General features: G+C 37.8%; 2 protein-coding genes and 1 long non-coding RNA gene across 4 annotated transcripts in view; all 3 read left to right on the plus strand.

Moving 5' to 3' along the window:
* Positions 1 to 20,708, plus strand: part of LOC134824344 (NAD(P) transhydrogenase, mitochondrial-like) — a 1,149,555-nt gene that overhangs the window by 1,116,643 nt on the left and 12,204 nt on the right. The window contains exons 1-10 of one of the 2 annotated variants that reach the window (XM_063836228.1): positions 13,248 to 13,393; positions 14,108 to 14,296; positions 14,430 to 14,605; positions 14,738 to 14,825; positions 15,073 to 15,260; positions 15,490 to 15,644; positions 16,164 to 16,249; positions 16,760 to 16,879; positions 17,883 to 18,179; positions 18,468 to 18,597. In XM_063836228.1, the coding sequence (XP_063692298.1) occupies positions 13,276 to 13,393; positions 14,108 to 14,296; positions 14,430 to 14,605; positions 14,738 to 14,825; positions 15,073 to 15,260; positions 15,490 to 15,644; positions 16,164 to 16,249; positions 16,760 to 16,879; positions 17,883 to 18,179; positions 18,468 to 18,597 (1,547 nt within the window). In that variant the 5' untranslated portion in view covers positions 13,248 to 13,275. Of the gene's footprint in view, positions 1 to 13,247; positions 13,394 to 14,085; positions 14,297 to 14,429; positions 14,606 to 14,737; positions 14,826 to 15,072; positions 15,261 to 15,489; positions 15,645 to 16,163; positions 16,250 to 16,759; positions 16,880 to 17,882; positions 18,180 to 18,467; positions 18,598 to 20,708 lie in introns of those variants that run through there. The other variant, XM_063836229.1, reaches the window with a different exon arrangement.
* Positions 3,516 to 7,155, plus strand: LOC134823923 (potassium voltage-gated channel subfamily A member 10-like). Its single transcript, XM_063835519.1, has 9 exons — positions 3,516 to 3,640; positions 3,838 to 4,013; positions 4,119 to 4,164; positions 4,757 to 4,829; positions 4,971 to 5,079; positions 5,340 to 5,475; positions 6,252 to 6,420; positions 6,633 to 6,779; positions 7,024 to 7,155. Exons 1-9 carry the CDS (start codon positions 3,516 to 3,518, stop codon positions 7,153 to 7,155), a joined length of 1,113 nt encoding a protein of 370 aa, XP_063691589.1.
* LOC134824244 (uncharacterized) lies at positions 11,562 to 12,579 on the plus strand. The gene is made up of 2 exons (XR_010161369.1): positions 11,562 to 11,714; positions 11,878 to 12,579. It is a non-coding gene; the product is annotated as an uncharacterized LOC134824244 (long non-coding RNA).

Raw genomic sequence — 20,708 nt, forward strand, 5'->3', positions numbered from 1 at the left:
GAGTTTGCCAGGGTGGGATGTTAGCAATTGCTTCTTCCACCTCTGTCAAGCTTCGTCCACCTCTGTCAAGCTGTTCAAAAGAACATCCAGAAAAATTTTAAGAAGATTTATTTTGCAGATAAACTGTTTACCAGAGAATTGTTGTGTTTCTTGCTTTCGTTCCAGTGGCTGATGTTGAGGAAGTATTCTATGAAATAACGTACTATATACAGACAAACTTTCCTAAGCTAATGTCTATAGTTAATTATTTCGAGAAGACTTACCTTGGGTATTCAGTATTCAGTATTCAATAAATTTGATTAATTATCCTACGAAAAATGTGTATTGACTTGTTAATTTAAATCAAAAGTAAGGGGTAAAACTGGGCTAGATGTAGAGTAGAGTTCACATGTTCTGTTAATCGTAGTTGGTGGATCACATCACTAATTATACGTCACATCACTAATTATACGTCATATGATCTGACCCCTAATAATAGAGGGGGCCTGGACGTCGTGCAGCCGAGGGGCCTGGAAGTCGTGCAGCCATAAAAATAAGGGGCCACCTACTTAGGCCGGGTCCGGCATATAAAAATATAAAGGGGGGGGGGGGGGGGGTATTTTGTAATTCAGGAAGGGGTGGTTTTGACGTGCAGAAATTCATTTACAATTTAATAGTAAAGCGAAAATTGGAAAATTGGCAATTGCAACAATATTAAAAACTGATACAAATATATAGTATATTAATAGTATACACTACTTACTGGGCGGCGCTCAGCCTGTCATTCCGCCGAATCTCTATTCGGCGAATATGTTAATGAACATGATAGCCTGAGGTCCCCAGGTAAATACACTACCTGCATTTTTTATACCAAAGAATCTAATAAATTGTTTTCATTTGTATAATTAAAAGCTGCTGGAAAATCCGGACGTCCGGGACCGGAGGAGGCCGGAGGGTGTTTTGGAAATTCGGACTATAATAGGTGCTCACTTAGTTAACTAAATACTCAATGTAAGTAGCAAACCAAATAGCAGCGCATTGCAATACAACTATTTACCACTGCATGGCAGAACACCTAAAAATGCTTTCTCGGCTCGTCTAGCAGACAGGAAGAGTGACATAACAACTCAACGTCTACTAGTAGTAGTACTAATCACATTACGATTACGTGAAATAATATACTAAACCAATTCCTTTGAAAAATCATGTCACTGCACTTATTATTTTTGCGTTTGACATGGCGGCAATGTTTGGCTGCAATGCAGTCTCTTCTGAAATTTGCTTACCTACAAATTTTTGATTGATTCGGAATTTGTCATGATCGAGTATACGTTGATATTTGGACGATCAAAATCAAACGGCAATAAATGTGATATTAGCCGAAAAAAATATGGGATCAATTTGGTTTCAATTCATTTCAAATTTAAGCTATAACTTGATTAGGATATTCTTTCGGATTGAGTATAACGAATAGAAACTTAATTAATTCGGCAGCAATTATGTAAGAACCTATTGAACCTATTGAACCTATTGATAGGTTTAGAAGTAGGCATCTTCACGGCCATCACGCAATCTGCGGACCACCTCCTTGACTGCACCAGTCTATTATCGAGTTAGAGTTTTCTGCACTGTATCCAGGAGTAGGGGGCTTGTCTGGAAGGGTGTCTAGGAAGTTTCCAAGAGATGTCTTGAAGCTTGTCAAAGTCCTTTGAGTATTGACAATTTTGGGGAGAACATTCCAGAGTCTTCCAGCTCTCACTGCGAATGAGTGGTCGTAGGTGGAGCGTGCAGCAGCTGATGCTTTTTTGTGAGAGAAGGGAGTAATAGTATAACTTTAACTCCCAGTCTGGCATTCTCTCTGAACTGTACATCTAGGTCATTTGGACATATACCCTGGAGAACTTTCCACAGATGTATGATGGTGTAACGTTCTCGGCGTCTTTGCAGTGATGTAAGTTTCAGTTCCTTCAGTCTATTCCAATAATCGGTGTCTCTGAGCCCTAGAATTCGTTTAGTGAACTGGCGTTGTATGCTCTCGATAGACTGGATATCATAGATCTTGTTTGGATTCCAAAGCGGGCAGCAGTACTCCACTCTGGACCTTATCAGGGATTTGTAGAGCTGGAGCATAACAGGTGTTGTCCTGTCTTTGAATACTCCAAGAACCCAAGATGCCATCTGACGTGCCTTGTCAACCATGATATTGATATGTGGTGTCCAGGAGTAATCATCGGACATGTTGACTCCTAGGTCACGCACTAATGGGCTTCTTTCTATGACTGATCCATTTGGAGTGGTGTAGTTTGTGATGTCACTCATAAATGGCAGCTCCTCTGAAAGTGATTTAGAGGCCGGTGTTCTATAGCAAACAAGTTCAAACTTGTTTTCGTGCAGTTTCATGTTGTTGTCCTCGGACCAACGTATGATTCTGTTTAGATCTTCTTGAAGAAGATTGCAGTCGTTTAAAGTCGATATTTTTCTGCCTATTCGGGTGTCATCGGCAAAGCTGCTAAGTTTGGAATCTTTCACGTACTGATCTAGATCGTTGACGTAAAGAAGAAAGAGGATTGGACCAAGTACAGTCCCCTGCGGTACTCCACTGATAACCGGCATTGGCCTAGAATGTTTTCCATCAACAATGACCGTTTGAGTCCTATCAAGGAGGAATTGCTCAATCCATTTGTACAGATTACCTTGTATTCCATACGACTTAACCTTTTTAAGAAGTAGGGAATGATCCACCTTGTCGAAGGCTTTAGCATAATCAAGGTATATCACGTCTGTTTCGGAGCTGTCTAGGTAGTTGTTTAGGATGTAGTCCATGTGTTGTAATAACTGTGTAAGACAGCTTCTACCTTTCCGGAAGCCGTGTTGCTTCTCAGAGAATATTTGATTCGACTCCAAGTGCTCTACCATGTTCTTTCTTAGTACTCTCTCAAACACTTTTATCATATGGGAAGTTAACGAGACAGGTCTATAATTTCCCGGGTCTGTTTTGTTTCCTTTTTTAAACACTGGTGTGATATATTGTTCCTTATAGACTGAAGGAACTTGACCATTTCTGAAGGAGTTCTCCCAAATGATCATCAGGGCTTCTGAAAGCGGTTGTTTGCAAGCTTTCAGTATCCTTGCTGGAATGTCCCCATCAGATGTTGCTGAGTCAGCATCAATTTCATCAATAGCTGTGATGAGGTCCTCTTTACTAAAGTTGAATGATGTTAACTTTTCTGAGGGCGATGTTATATTGCTGGTTGTGTCTTTTTTCTTCTCGTTGTCAGGGTCACTAAACACTGAAGAGTATAAGGTATAACTATAAACTCTGTTGTCAACATTTATGTTTCTGAAACCCTATAGACATAGTGCACCGATTTAGAATTGATGGTTTTTTATAAATTTTCAATAATTAGCTCACCAATCAAAAATCAATGATTTTTATGAGTATTTTGATTTACCGGCCCGCTCTAAATCGAGTCTACGGTCTTAAATACGTGTAGTAAAGTATAATTCAAAGTTTATAAATCGTTCAGCAGAGCTTCATGGCATTCACTGCTGGACTAAACAAATCAGCAACCCCTGGACGGTCAACTTTTGTCTTGAACACTGTGAAAGTGTCACGTGATCATCTAGATGAAAACAAGATCAGAGTGCGGGACTTTACACGGTCAGTGAATAATTGTCAGGTTGGTATTCATTATAGGAGATGTTTCCTTTATATCAAGTAGCTTGTTAATACTTGTCGAAATTTTTGTGTTAGTTCGTCAGGTTGAGGTTCTTGGGCCAAAACCAACTGGTCAATATCCAACACCAGTTCGGAGTTACAAAGATACATGCTCGTGAATTTCACAGGAAAATGTTCAGGTTCAACGTATCCGGACGAGTGTTCCTAATCAGAACAGAAAACCTGAACATGTTTCCCGACACCCTTCTAGGATCCTCAGACAAGAACAGGTTCTGGAGGGATGACCTCAACGCTTACTACTTTGATAGGAACAGAGAGTTCTTTGTATCTGTCCAACAGTTCTATCAGCTGAAAGGTATTTGAATGTGTTGTTTTGAGGAGGTAAAGTTTGAGTAACGGTTGGTGGACCGAATCCCTAACGAACTATAATTAGTAATTACCCTAACAAATCCTAACCCAGACACTAACCCCACCTCTAATCCTGACACTATCCCAACTAACAGGCAGTTATTAAACGTAAGTGATTTTATCCGTTAGGGATTCGGTCCGCTTACCTACAATAACAAGCTGATCCATGTGCTTAAGAGGAGTAGTATATCATCCACACGATATTAATGTTAGGCTCTGTTATAGTCGCTTGGTTTGTCTCAATATTTAAGTGCTACGCTATTACGAATTGATTTTATAGTTGTTTGCAACAATCCGTTACTGACAACAATCATGGTTTGGTTTATTAACTACCTAATAATGTGTCAGGTGTATTCAGATACCCATCCCATGCGATAGAAGATCCAGTAGTGATTAGAAGAGAATTAGAGTTTTACAGGTGTAGTGTGTCTTTCATATTTATTTCAACATTTCGCCTATATTAACTAGAATGTATATTTTAATATTCTGACTCTGTATCACTGTGGTATGTTCTAACGATTACAGACGTGTTACATTCTTATATATTGTAACCACATCAAAATTGTTCATCACATAAAATGATTGTGATGCACGTTGCAATTGAATGTTACTGCTTGCCATCGACATTCGACGCGTATCCTTATTTTTGTATCCTTATTTTCGTGATATATAATAGCCGTATTTCCTCAGGTTGTCTGCTAACAGCAGTGATGGGTTTAGTCTTAAAGCGATAAAATCAGTAGATCCAAGTCAGCGAGAGAAGGTACATATAAAATGGCACACAAAAAGCCAAAACTACCATTTTAGTTTACAGGAGTATCGGGCCATGAAAAATCATAACCCTTTCTAACATTTGACAAAATATATTTCTGTGATCTGGATATAAAATTTCCTTGTGTTTCAGTTGTATAATTTGCTGAACTTTGCCAATTCGTCCTCCTCTGCGAATGTGTTAGCGTGGGTAGACTGTCTACTTATCGGCTTATCAGTCATCATGCTTATCATCGAATCAGGTACATGCTATATCTTTAAACCTTAGCTATGTGGATTAGTTGAATAGTTATTATACGGCCAGACGTTTGACAAGGTATCATTTCTGCATTCTCATGTAGGTGGTAATACTATAAAAAGAAGTCAGTAGTCGTGTCCATCACTTTTTTCTTCTATTTGTTTCGCTTAGATGTGTATTCTTACTTAAATGACAACTTGATTTTATTATGAATCGTAAACAGCATGATATGATGCCTAATTCTCAAGAAATAACATTAACCAGAACCGACCTACAAGAAATATTTCGCGGAGAATGGACAAGAAGCCCATAAGTTCGCGTTCGCAGCTAACTCCGTGATAATGGGTTACTTTACCTTCGACTACGTTTTGAGAATCATCGCTCATCCCTCGACTTTAGGGTATGTTTTGGTAAGCTGGTGACATTAGGGTATGTTTTGATACTGCACTGGTGACTTTATGGTATGTTTTGATATATGGTACTGGTGAATTTGAAACGTAGATTAAATACGAAGATTAAATACGTAGATTAAATACGAAGATTTGTTTTTTGTGGATATTGCAATGTTGAAAATGAAATCACAAAGGAGTCAAGTTTTCAAAATTTTGAAGACTTTCTTAAAAATTACAGTTCAGGGTAAGAAATATTTAAAATTTTTCAGGTTCTTCAAATTATACCTACCTTGGTTTGACTTACTCTCGGTCATTCCCTTTTATTTGGAAATTGTTATGGTTGCCATGTCTAAGACGAACGTCGCATCGACTATAGAGCATCAAAGAAGTCATGAAAATTCCAGTGAATTATACACTGTCCTAAGAGTAAGTCAGTTACTAGTCATCCAGTGTGTAAGTCAGTAAGTCAGTGAGTCAGTGAGTCAATGAGCCAGTGAGCCAGTGAGTTAGTGGGTCGGTGGGTGAGTCAGTGAGTCAGTGAGTCGGTGAGTCGGTGAGTCGGTGAGTAAGTGAGCCAGTGATTCAGTGAGCCAGTGAGTTAGTAAGTCAGTGAGTCAGTGAGTCAGTGAGTCAGTGAGTCAGTGAGTCAGTGAGTCAGTGAGTCAGTGAGTCAGTGAGTCAGTGAGTTAGTAGGTCATAAACGTTGATGGTCAATTTTTCAACTTCAAACATGAATTCCTACAATTTTCGTGGAATATTTCTAAAAACACAACAAGATATGCAGGATATTCCGAGTAACGCGAGTGTTTAAACTAGTAAGAAGATGTGAGGCTCTTCTAGTCCTGGTCAGAGCGCTATCCAGGACTACGAAAGAGTTGCTGTTGCTCGCAGCAATGGTTTCTCTCTCGGCTCTGTTGCTTGGATCCGTCATGTACTACGTTGAATACAGTCATGTTAGTTCATTCTCAGCTTTTATCACGACTACAATTGTACTTGAAAAACATTTGAAATAAATATAAACTGCACAGGAAAACTTGATTATACATTTCATTCTTTAACAACAGTGTTGTTAAGCTTTTATGTTATACCTTCCCTGATAACTGTGTTGTTACAACACAGTTATCAGGGAAGGTATAATAAAAACTTAACAAAATGATACATGCAGGAAGTAGCAGAAGCTTGCAGTAGACAAGGTAGAGAGATGAGTATGAGATGCAAGTTCAATAGTATCCCCAACTCCTGCTGGTGGGCTGTTATCACAATCACTACTGTTGGGTACGGAGATATGGTACCTGAGACATTCCCTGGCAAGGTAGAGTTGTAAACTTTAACTGGTTCTTGATTGGTTAATTGTAAGTGTCACGTGATGTACATTCGCGTAGTTTCTGACTGTATTGATATTGTGTTTCTTGGTAGGTAGCTTAAGTACAAGCTCACAGCTGACAGCAATGTCCTCGTCTCACAAAAACAACAAAGTTCACTGCTTCACTATTTCACTATTTTACCATTTCGGTGTTACAATATTTCTCTATTTCACTAATAACCAAACCTTTCAGATTGTTGGAACGATTGCGGTGTTTCTAGCATTGGTTTTGATAGCTCTGCCCGCTACGATTATAGTAACTAAATTCAGCGAGGAATACGAGAAGGGAGTCAGTCAAGTTGAACAAGATGATGTTATGGGGTGAAACTACCTTATCGGTCATAATTATCAAGGATAACTTTTTCACGGCCCAGATTTTTCACAGACATTATTATTCACGCTCATGACCGCCCAAAAATTTCCAAAAAATTGTGAAAACTTTTGGTGATTTTTAAATAAATGTTTTACTCTTTTTCTGAACTCTAGAATGTGACTGAGGAGTGATTATATTTGTCATAGTATACTAATAAGCTAATACAGTAATCGGCTACACATCATATCTACGCATAATGCATATGTAGGGACACACACACTAAAATTAATGGAAATAATTACCGGAATTCAGCGTAAAAATAACGTCCGTGATAATTATGACCAATATTAATAAGGTAAATAGAAATGAAGCTGATTAGATATAATATTAATGGTAGTAAAACTGTTAATATAATGGGACTGAAGTCTGAGTGATAGATTTCAGTTTTAAAGGCTGAAATTAATTTATTGAATCAATACACCGTATAACTTTTGACTTTGTTGTTATAATTATATTTATACTGTCACAATGTCACATATGCAATATGCATGTTGATGTACAATATTCACTATTCAGTCTAGTATATCATGAACAATTAAATGAACATATGATAGAATTGTATGTTATGCCGTAATGTTAATGGTGTATACCTATAAACATTGAATTTATATTTTTAATGAAAAATTGAGCAGAATTATTCATTATTGCATTGCCAATTGCAGAAAAATATGGAAAAAGAGATTATGGAGATTTTCGTGAATTTGTGTTTATCTAAGCTAACTAAGTTCTTATACATTATAATTTCGCAACAAATGATTAGATTTTTGTCTCACAACACATGAGGTGTCGAGTTACCTGGGGACCTCAGGCTATTATGTTCATTAGAGATTAGGCGGAATGACAGGCTGAGCGCGGCCCAGTAAGTGTCGAGGTGATCACCATTCTCATATCCTCATCATGTCATCATGATTTCATTATTAATAAAGAAAGCCACGGCCACGATATGGTTGTAGGTTTATAATTCACATAGCCATGTGTATACGCGTACTGCGTGACGCGCGCTACTGCAAGCGAGAGGGCTCTGGTTAGAGCAAGGTTTATAACCTACCAAGGGCAAGACTTACTGGGCGGCGCTCAGCCTGTCATTCCGCCGAATCGCTAGATCGGCGAGATGCGCTACTGTGCCTCGCCGAGCTGCGATGAATTTTAATTGACATCGTCAATTGACAATTAAGCTCACCATGCTGCTCACTTTGCCCCTCCTGTGCACGCAGTACGCGTAAACGCATGGCTATGTCATATGTATATATATATATATATGTGAAATACATAAACATTACCAATTTAATATAAATAAACTTTATAAAATGAAGCAACTTTTATAGTTTTATGGCTAGCTGCGCGCGTGTCTTCAAATATAAAATAAAACAAATTTCGGGTCGCGATTAAAAATTTCGACCGTGGCCGTGCTATAGCTATACTAGCTAGCTGTGTAAATGCTTTGTATCACGTTGTGGCCCCCACTGTCGTTTTGCGTTTCTTTATTATATAGTGTAGAGATTTTACAGGGGAGCTTACAAAATTAATTGATATAGCTTACTAATTTCACAATCCCACAGCTCATGTCGCGCGCGCCATGAGCATCACTCAGCAGCAGTCAGCAGCAATAATTAGAAGCAGTTTTTGACCATTGTTAATGATTAGGCCCGGCGCGTGCTACTTCGTAGCACTTTCCATCGGGCCAGTGCATAACATTTCGAAAAGAAAGCGGCGCGCGCTACTTCGAAGAAATTTAGACGAGTAACATCCGTCAAATTCGGAACATCGAAGCGGCAAAGTCCTCCAAATTTGGAATCTGCGTTTGAAAATATATCGATTCAAGCTTGTTTATTATTAATGGACAAGCCATTATTAATGGACAAGCCCGGCGCGCGCTACTTCGAAGAAATTTAGACGAGTAACATCCGTCATAAATTCAAGTTGGTTTCCACTGTCAGGGGCCCTTTTAGAACAATTGCTAAAATCGACTGTAAAGTAAATTTTGCCATACGTTGTATGACCCGCCGCGCACGAAGTGCGCGGCTCCCCCTGTATCGTCAGGACGATAGTGAAACGACCGTAGGGGTCGTGTGATATTTATGAGTGCATACAAAGTAACACACCGAACTATGGTTGAGATTTCTAACTTTGAATTACGATGAAACATTAAGTTTCAACACCGTGTGTCACTAAATATCAAGGTGGAACAACAGTGTTATTAAATGATTTTTAACTGGTTGAGATGTGATACATAAAAGCAGCCTAAGAGTTGACTTAAATGTCGCGTTAAAGTCTTCGATCAATCAAAAGAGTTAATGAGTTATGAGGTATCGATCCATTCAGTTAGTAGGGCCTCTCCATTTATTACAGGCTTGGATAAGGCCGTGTACATATACTAATGGCTGGAACTTTAATCGTCTAGTATAAGAACTAAACTCCCCAGCTTGGCGTGGGAGGGCCTTTATATAGACAAATCTTCCTCACAAGCTTGAGCTTATCATTTTTACAATTTCACTGCAAACCTCGAGAAATCTTAGATTTCTAGAACAATTGGGGATCGCCAAATGTGGAATTCCCTGCTCTTCCAGACTGAAAATCTCGTCAAACAAAATCCATACTGTTAACTAAACGGAGGTAATTTACAGAGAGAAATTAAAACTGATTTTAAATTTATTTAAATACAGAGAACATTACTGCATTATGACCAGCAGGCTAGGTTTCTAGTGCACATATAAATCATGTATAGAGTTTTTTATGGTACGGTGGGCCCATAACTATGCTTTGTTAATGCAATGATGTTTTTAAAGATTATATAATAACTAGTATTGGTTGATTATTATTTTGACATAGATTAGTTTAGCAGAGGATTCATACTTAACCTCTACATTTGCATTTGATGTTTATTTGAGTCTTGTTGGTGCAGTGCAGTGTCTTGAGTGTTATGTAAACTCTATTTAAATTTATTACAGTGATGGCTAGGAGATTTGTTAGATCCGATATTTTTACCGCCATCCATTTGCACTCAAAAATATTGGAATTGATAAATTTTCTAAGTTCTAATTTTTGGTCATGGCTTCATAGCCATAATATGGATGAAACTACTTGTAGTGCACTGTTAACCATAGAACTGATACACACTGATTTCATTATTCTATTAAAAGAAAGTGTGAACCAACAATAATGTCTTAACCATTGTTACTCTAAGAAGGTTGCAGTCATGACTGGAGAGAATGACTATGCCAATCTTGGCTCCATCCCTCTCACCCCACCTCCTGAACATTACCAACATCTTGCACTAAAAATTCATGCTGAAGATTTAGAGGGATCTCAATATGTTTTTGCAGGTTATTTGAAGCAATAACTTCTTAATATCAATTTATAAATCAATGCCTCTTTTAGTTCATGAAATAATGTACTTAATGTGATGATTTTAATTAGATTTCACATGACTATTACTGAAGCTAATTGAACTAAATGCAAAAGAAACATTTTTTCAGGCGACGAAAAGAAGAAGAGGTCGTTGTCAGATATCATGTTCTTTGGGATAGGAAGTAGTTACATCTCTGGTTTAGCTGGAGGCGGGTTATGGGGATTTTTTGAGCATACACGCACGTTTGATAATACATCGAAAATCTTACGTCGAAACCATTGCCTTAATTCAATCACAAAACGTGGAACATTTGTTGGTAACAGTCTAGCTGTGTTAGCTCTTTTTTACACAGCAAGTACGGGTTGTATTGGCAAATTGAGGGATAAAGATGATATATGGAATGACATTGGTGGTGGTGCTGTTACTGGCGCGCTTTATAAATCAACTAGAGGAATTGCTACTTGCTCTAAGTTCTTGGGCTTGGGTGCCATTGGTGGACTTGCATTAAATCTTATGAATGGTACTTATGAAGAAGGTTCATCGTATGCCTCTGAAACAATTAGTGAAACGTATGGGGATTTGTTTGATAGGAGATGATATTACTATCAAATGTCTGTGGTAGTTGTTGAAGTTTAAGGATCGTGCAGATCACTGTTTTTTAGAATTTTTAACATCCAATGCAAATTTGCAGCCGGATTGCAGTGCTTGCTCCGCTGAATTGTGACTCTCCAGTGAATTATGAAAAACAGCATATTTGTAAACTAATAATTTATTTTCCTGACCTTTGTCATTTTTGATTTTCTATGTTTGTACCTCATACTATACAGGGATTTTAAATTGCTGATGAAAAATGTAGATGTACAGTTAAAAAATTTACCTAGACAGTAAATAAGTGAATAACTCACAACTAAAAGCTTTGAACTTTTCGACTACAGAAAATATTAGCCGAATTGCCCGTTTTTGTTGACCTTATCGATATGTCAGTTCACTAATATGTAAAACATTTACAAGTGTATGCCGATGTTAACAAGAAGCCTAAGTTGTGGGACGATTCCCCGCATGGTGGTCCGCACTATTTCGTCGACTAATGTTCTGCAGCGAAAGTGGGGAAACCAACCCAGCAAGACTGAACATAAGGATCCAAAAAAGCACAGCTATGACCGTTTGTGAAAACTTACTTCAAATTTAACTGATTTACTGATATAAATCATTGTTGAAATGTAACCTGAGTGAAGATGATGTTAGTGACAATATTGCAACAAATAATTAATATTTCATAAATTGTATGTAATAATCTAAGTAACCACCATAACACTGTCTCCCAGATGACCCCATTCCAAGACCCACCACAGACAAACTGCTCGAAGAGCTTAACGAAAAAAGATGGACTATGCTGAAACTATCAAAGCAGCAAAAAGAGACTACCAAGGAAGAATCCAAATGAAGATCAAGATCAAATCCAAAACTGAGTGAAAGTTGAATCAAGACTGACATAATATGATATTCAGAATGTACTTTTTGTTAATTTGAAACATTCGTGGACATGTGAATTGAATGATTTAAATTAAAGTCTTACAAATTGTTTGGCCACTCTATTCAAATCGCCATTATACAACGTAGTACAGGATTGGAAATGTTGCAGTTAAGTCTTTTTTTAATCATTGCATAATTTCCTGTGATAAGAATGCGATAAGGCTATCTACTGTTGCTTGAAAATTTCAGTGACTTATGTTGGTTCTTTTTACATAACACTTCATATATCACGTCACTGATTACTGCGCTTGAGCCAAAGATAGATATGGAAGAGTTTAATTGGGAGATTTTAACAATAGTAGCACTATTTAGTTAATTAATTAATAAGTTACTAATTAATAGTATTAATTAATTACTACATCAGTAGCTTACTATGTAATAACTGGTTATGAGAGGTAGCTGATTCTAGTTCGTACCAAATGCGTGGTATTTGCTACAAACTTTGATATAATTGTGAATTTTTTGTTGAAAATGCCCATTAAACCTTCTATTAACTGTTGTTGAGTTTTCTTCAAACCATTTTAAAGTATAATAAAAGCTAAATTACAGATTTGATGATCTTGCGGCTTTGATAAATTTGCTCAGGACTCTAGGTCTGATAAATCACAAATTATTGTTCAAAACTGTGTTAAATACACTAACAGTGTTAAATACACTAACACTGCGTTAAATACACTAAAACTGTGTTAAATACACTAACACTGTGTTAAATACACTAACACTGTGTTAAATACACTAACAGTGTTAAATACACTAACACTGTGTTAAATACACTAACACTGTGTTAAATACACTAACACTGTGTTAAATACACTAACACTGTGTTAAATACACTAACACTGTGTTAAATACACTAACACTGTGTTAAATACACTAACAGTGTTAAATACACTAACACTGTGTTAAATACACTAACACTGTGTTAAATACACTAACACTGTGTTAAATACACTAACACTGTGTTGAATACACTAACACTGTGTTAAATACACTAACACTGTGTTAAATACACTAACACTGTGTTAAATACACTAACACTGTGTTAAATACACTAACACTGTGTTAAACACACTAACACTGTGTTAAATACACTAACACTGTGTTAAATACACTAACACTGCGTTAAATACACTAACACTGTGTTAAATACACTAACACTGTGTTAAATACACTAACAGCTGTACCACAGAATGACGCTGCTGTCGGGTGTAACCGGGCGGGTGTGTCTCCGACACCACAAGAGACTCTTCTCCACCAGTCGGGTGTGCAGGGCAGCTGCGGGAACTCCCTACGAGAGTATCACTGTCGGTAAGTTAATATCACGTGACCAGCATGGATCAGGTTATTTCCTTCGCTGCTCCGAAGAGCGAAATAGCTTCACCGAAGATATGCGTCAACGTAATTCAAATGCACGAAACTTAAACAATTTTACTATCAACTTGGTGAGAACCTCGCGAATTAGTCATAATTAAGATTTAAGGATAACCCTGGCCCTGACTTCAAGGAAAGATGAATGTTTTCATTAATCTCTGTATAATTATGACGGTCCATGATAATGGATCTATAATTTAATTTTAATCCTGTGTAAAAAAAATCCTGTGTAATCCAATATCACGTGACCAGCATGGCTCAGGTCACAATATCATGTGACCAGCATGGCTCAGGTCACAATATCACGTGACCAGCATGGATAAGGTCACAATATCACGTGACCAGCATGGCTCAGGTCACAATATCATGTGACCAGCATGGATCAGGTCACAATATCACGTGACCAGCATGGATCAGGTCACAATATCATGTGACCAGCATGGCTCAGGTCACAATATCATGTGACCAGCATGGATCAGGTCACAATATCACGTGACCATGGCCTGGTGGTTTATTTCATAGTGCTAATATTTAAAATGCCATTTTGAATTGATCTTTCTGTTGTAATCCCGTTTATTATCCGGAGCCTTATTTAGTTGAAATTTAACTACAATTCCGGTCATATTGAGTAACTATCTTTCTCGTCACCAGGGGTACCCGCTGAGTCGATTGGAACAGAAAAGAGGGTTGCACTCAGCCCAGTAGCCTCCGCTGCGCTCATCAAGAAGGGAATGAGTGTTAACGTGGAGAGTGGTGCTGGAGTTGGTGCGCAGTTCTTAGATAGCGCTTATGAAGATGCTGGAGCTAAGATCGTTGACAGAGAAGCTGCTTTCCAGTCAGGTAAGGATAATTTATACTCGTGACTTCACTATCACTGATTTTGCCAACTTGAATGTAAAATTCTCTCAACACAAAAACTAGCTTACCACCTAAATTATAAATTCTATTTTCTTGATATTCTCCACTTTTTCAGACATAATCGCGAAAGTGCGAGCACCCTCAACAGAGGAGATACCTCTCCTGAAGAACAAGAGTACCCTGATCAGTTTCGTGTACCCTGCTCAGAACCCTGAACTGTTGTCTGCCCTCCAGGAGAAAGAGCTGACCGTCTTCGGTATGGACACTGTCCCTAGGATCAGTAGGGCTCAGGTATGTTTGGAATGCACCGATATTAAGAATAAGGTTAACGTTAGGTTAAACAAGATCAAGACATTTTCTCAGGGTCCTGAACTGAACTACTGACTAACAATTCAACTTTTCTGACCACTTTCTGTTTGACAGGTATTTGATGCTCTGAGCTCCATGGCTAACATTGCTGGTTATAAAGCAGTTATTGAAGCAGCTAATCATTTCGGACGATTCTTCACAGGTATTTAGTTTAATACACATTTAATTTGACGACTTTTCGCTCTTCCCTTTGTAGAGTTAATGCTCTCATTTTCTTTAAATGATCCCTAATGTAAAGAGAGGTAAACTGTTTGTTATAAAAAGCGATGGATACAGAGAATAGGTTGATCAAGGATATTAATAAATTTAACGATCACGTGGCCTTACATTATAACGTGACTTTACATCCTTCAAACTATCAAAAAAAACAAAAACATATCCTCTGTCAGGTCAAATCACAGCAGCGGGCAAGATTCCACCAGCTAAAGTCTTGATAATTGGAGGAGGTGTGGCGGGTCTCAGCGCGTGTGGTACGGCTAAGAACATGGGTGCTATCGTGCGCGCGTTCGATACACGTGCAGCTGTAAAGGAGCAGGTTGAGAGTATGGGCGCAGAATTCCTTACTATTGAGCTTGAGGTTTGTACACTATTACATATTAGTTTTAATCTCTGGATTTCTTGTTGTATCTTTGTTCAATTATCCTGCTTTTTAAATATTATATACTTGAATTAATTTCGAATATGAAATACTTATGAGCACGCTAGTAAAATGGTATTTAAAAAAGATATTATATATTTCAAGGCATTGATAACAAAGTCGAGTCACGTGATAATGTAAGGCCATGTGATATCACAATCTCCCTCAGGAAAGTGGAGAAGGAACCGGGGGGTACGCTAAGGAAATGTCCCCAGAGTTCATTGCTGCGGAAATGGACTTATTCGCCAAGCAGTGCAAAGAGATTGATATTCTGATCACTACAGCTCTTATACCTGGAAAGAAGGCTCCCGTTCTTATTTCCAAGTAATTACCAAGTAATGACACAATTACCAAGTAATTACCAAATAAATGGTTTAAGTACCGAGTATATTATCTGGTTACCAGGTAAATTATTTAATTAACTATCAATTAGTAAATAAGTTCTATAAATATCTGCTCTGCCTAAGCTAGTCTATCTATGTATTTTTGATCGCTTTATGATGTTCTAGTCTTATTCCCATTCAATTATAGCTTATCATGTACTTATTTGGGTAACTGACTTTTCAATTGAACATCCTCACTTTTCCGGTTGCCCTCAAATATAGTGGCCTGCGGCCAATTAAATGATGCTAATTAAATAATGCTAGCATTGCTAACCTGAATTAAATACTTTACCCTGCAACGCTTTATAACCATTTATAATACAAGTTACCCTCTTTACCTTCTTTACCCACGTTACCCCCTCTTTACCTTCGTTACCCTCTCTTTACCCTCTCTTTACCCTCTCTTTACCCTCTCTTTACCCTCTCTTTACCCCCTCTTTACCCCTCTTTACCCCCTCAGAGAGATGATTGAGTCTATGAAGCCGGGCTCTGTGGTCGTTGATTTGGCAGCCGAGGCTGGTGGTAACATTGAGACTACTAAACCTGGTCAGTCTTTTGTGAATCGGCTCTTCTTAACTTTTCTTAACTTTTCTTAACTTTTCTTAACTTTTCTTAACTTTTCTTAACTTTTCTTAACTTTTCTTAACTTTTCTTAACTTTTCTTAACTTTTCTCATCATTTGCCACGACCCACGTTCTGTCCAAATATTGACTGTGATACCCAATAATGATAAAACGTGAATTTTTGAAGGACTCTTTAGTCTTCATTCAGAATTATTTCAAGATGTTTATGATATAAAAACAAGACGTAATCATTTATCAACCTTAGACATGTCATTAATTACAATTATCTTGTAAGTTAAACTTCTAACATATTGTCATTAATTACAATTAACTTGTAAATTGAACTTCTAACATATTGTGATTAATTACAATTAACTTGTAAATTGAACTTCTAACATATTGTGATTAATTATAATTAGCTTGTAAGTTAAACTTCTAACATGTAATTAATTACAATTAGCTTGTAAGTTAAACTTCTAACCCACTTTCTCAGGTGAAATATACGAGTACTCCGGAGTAACTCACATTGGTCTCACAGATCTTCCTTCCAGACAGGCTACACAATCTTCTACACTGTACGGCAACAATCTCAGCAAACTTCTTCTTTCTATGGGTTAGCTTACTAGACTTATTCTATCATGTGCGGTTACTCGCTTTGGATCTTCTAGATTGTTCGAAACTTATATCAATGTACTGCTAATATTATTCATTTATCAAGCATTGCATGCTCACAAGCAATGGTCCCATTTTCCATCAGCGCCAAGTAACACTTGATATTAAATAACATAGCTCAATATCAGTGTGTAAACATTTAAGCTTTTTATTGAACTTGCTACACATGTAAAATTATGATCATTCATTATGAAGATGAAAACATCTGAATATATAACAACTGTAGTTAAGACATTAGCTAGATACTATTATAAAGTATACACTGTAACACTCCACACAATACATAACAACATGTGTGTAACACTATGACAGTCTACCTGGTCTGTGAGCAGGAAATAGATTGAAAACATGTGAATTAGATTAGTGTCCGTAACACCGTACTCAACATTCTTGTACTGTTTACAGTATCATGTTACTCCCTCGTGTTCTAGTACATTCTACACATTTCTTCAGTAGTAATGGACAACAAAAACACGTACGGCTTTACGATTTATATCGTGTTAGTGTATATTAGTTAAAACAGTGCTGTGCTGTGTTGTTAGTACTTATAATACTTGTAATAGACTGTTAACTTAGTATAGCACGATACGATATCAGACGATCGCGATATGGATATGATACCAGACGTTATAAAAATCAGAATATAATGAAATGATAAGAATGCTACTTTGCATACCTAGTGACCCTCACACATTCAGTTGATCAATTATTTCAGTTAAGATAATTAATGCAGTGAATACGTCATACTATTACTTAGAAGCGGTTGTAATCGCCAGTATTCATCAACTTAGAATAACCCTACTCCAACTATTAATTAGCTGATTATTTAATTGTAATTGTAATCGTAATTAGCTAATACTAATCACCATACTCTAACTAATATTTAGCTAATTATTTAATCGTAATTGTAATTAGCTAATACTAATCACCCTCTCTTCTCTCAGGAGAGGACAACGTCCACCAAACAAATCTAGAAGACGAAGTGGTGCGAGGCAGCATGATCCTCAACCAAGGAGAAATGATGTGGCCTCCACCGCCTGTTGAGCCGTCTCCTGTCGCCGCTAAACCCGCCGCCGGCGCCGCTGTTGTCAAGGCTAAAGAGAAGGAACCGTTCAAGGATGCGTTGTCGTCGTCAATGATGTACGCTGCAGGGTTGGGAACATTAGTTACTCTCGGAGCTAATGCACCGGATCCGGCTTTTACTACTATGTGCACTACTTTCGCTCTCGCTGGAATCTGTGGTATGTAGATCCGAACCGGGGCCAGCCGCCGGGGGGAGTGGGGGGTTAGGAGTTTGATTTGAGAATGTACATTGTACGCAGGCTACGAATTATTTTAGTTTGTTGATTAATGTTTTAACATGAGTTGATTGATGGAGATATACTTGAACTGTTGATGTTTCTGTAATCACGGTTACCACACAGTATGGGGTGTTATCCCCGAGCCCCACTAACCCCCTCCCTCATCTCAGGTTACCACACAGTATGGGGTGTTACCCCCGAGCCCCACTAACCCCTCCCCCATCTCAGGTTACCACACAGTATGGGGTGTCACCCCCGCTCTCCACTCCCCGCTCATGTCCGTCACTAACGCTATCTCCGGTATCACTGCTGTGGGAGGACTGCTGGTTATGGGTGGTGGATATCTCCCAACTAACACGTGAGTGTGCACGTGACTTGTACTAACACGTGAGTGTGCACGTGACTTGTACTAACACGTGAGTGTGCACGTGACTTGTACTAACACGTGAGTGTGCACGTGACTTGTACTAACACGTGAGTGTGCACGTGACTTGTACTAACACATGAGTGTGCACGTGACTTGTACTAACACGTGAGTGTGCACGTGACTTGTACTAACACGTGAGTGTGCACGTGACTTGTACTAACACGTGAGTGTGCACGTGACTTGTACTAACACGTGGGTGTGCACGTGACTTGTACTAACACGTGAGTGTGCACGTGACTTGTACTAACACGTGGGTGTGCACGTGACTTGTACTAACACGTGATTGTGCATGTGACTTGTACTAACACGTGGTGTGCACGTGACTTGTACTAACACGTGGGTGTCATGTGTCTTATACCGACACGTATGACGTAACCTCTCCCAAGCCAAATTTCCTTCAGGTTAATCTTTTTGCTTGAACTTTTTCAAAATTTAACCGGGCTTTGAAATTTTAACGTAAGGAGGGGCCTGAAAAGGTACTTATTTACAATTGTGGACCCCGGTTATAATACATGGCATGGTGTAGACTGTAGAACATAATACTGCAGGGTGTCATAATTGTTGGAGCGTAGACAATTTTGGGTCAAATTGTAGCTTACTCAGTCTCAAGCTTTTAAAAACGATCATTTCTTGACGTCTGAGGGTCAATTTCCTATGCAGTCTTGATAATTCAAGAGGAGGTCCTTTATACTTCAGTTCAGTCTAAATAAGAAGGTCAATTTTGTCGATAATCACGACGAAAGAGAAAAATTTGGATTATTTGACTTGAAGCCTTCGGCTGCTTCCCCTGATTTCCGGGATGAGTCCACTCGAATAATTTTTGTTTCGTCAATTAGGGGAGAAAGAGAGCTTTTATAAAAGCTATAGTTTTTCATATGGTTCGCTATTGCTTCAAGAGCTGTACACGTTAGTCTAAAGAAAAATGTTGGAAACTAATTACACATAAAACCCTTACTCCTTCATAAATCTAATCGTTTTTGGAATCGACTCTCTAAATAACGGCATAAATTATTAGTTATGAAGTACATTAACACAAAATTCTAAAACTACGAAAAAGTTCCAACGATTGTCTATTGACCAGTTTTTGAATTTTGTAATTTCGATATTGAGAAACTTGTGAAGTTAGGACCTGTTGAAAAATATTGATTTCATCATAAAATACACAATATAACATTTCAAACACGCAAATAATTCTGACACCCTGCTGTATAAAGCAACAAAACTCATGTATTTATCAATCAAGAATAAATGAACCAAGTTTATGTTGTATCAATATTCAATAAACGCAGCAAAGTGTGTTAGTTAAATATATGCTTGGAATCAATACTAAATTAATACAGAGTCTTTCTTAATGTAAACAGCAATGAATCCCAATATATTTAATAAGACAAGAAATATAACTGTTTTAATTTCATATCAAAAATACAGCTTAATTAGTTAATTAAGTGTCAATTGTGCACATGGAATCAATATTTAATTACATTAATTAATACATATTCATTCTCAATAATGTCTCATGATATTAGCACAGTGTCTGAAATCACCTGATAATAATCGTTCCATCTCTTCTAACGTCATATTAGGGTGTGGATATAGCAAAACTGAACAGTAAACTCTAGCTCGAGATATGGCTATGTACAGTTCAGGCAGGTTACGTAAACCCTTAGATTCAAGTATACCAATGACAGCTGGCCATTCTCCTGAAGAAATGTGTGAGCCATATAACAAGTGTATGTTATCAGCAGACCGATCATTCCAATATTTTACAACTTTTATAGTTACCATTTCATTAAGTCTGCCTCTATTACGTATCACAGCTGTATTTAACGGTGTAAGAACATTTTCCCGCTGCAGCTTGTCTAACTCTTTATCTAGGTAAGTGCCTATCAAATCAACATCTCCGCTATTAAAAACATGTATGTTGATTTTCGGTCCACGAATGTAATGACCTGGTGTTTGTTTAACGATGGTCTCATTTGAATCAAGTGGCCCTTCTCTTCTTCTCATTATTTCTTCTTCTATATGGTCCCTTATTACTGATA

This window comes from Bolinopsis microptera, chromosome 12 (genome assembly GCF_026151205.1).
Source record: "Bolinopsis microptera isolate Bmic1 chromosome 12, MBARI_Bmic_1.0, whole genome shotgun sequence".
NCBI lineage: Eukaryota > Metazoa > Ctenophora > Tentaculata > Lobata > Bolinopsidae > Bolinopsis > Bolinopsis microptera.

Bases quoted from the DNA above. Each gene is read 5' to 3' on its own strand.
- LOC134823923 (XM_063835519.1), top strand. From the start codon at position 3,516: ATGGCATTCACTGCTGGACTAAACAAATCAGCAACCCCTGGACGGTCA. The intron at 5,080-5,339 runs GTACATGCTATA...AACATTAACCAG, and splicing joins CATGCTTATCATCGAATCAG to AACCGACCTACAAGAAATAT. The intron at 5,476-6,251 runs GTATGTTTTGGT...CAAGATATGCAG, and splicing joins GCTCATCCCTCGACTTTAGG to GATATTCCGAGTAACGCGAG.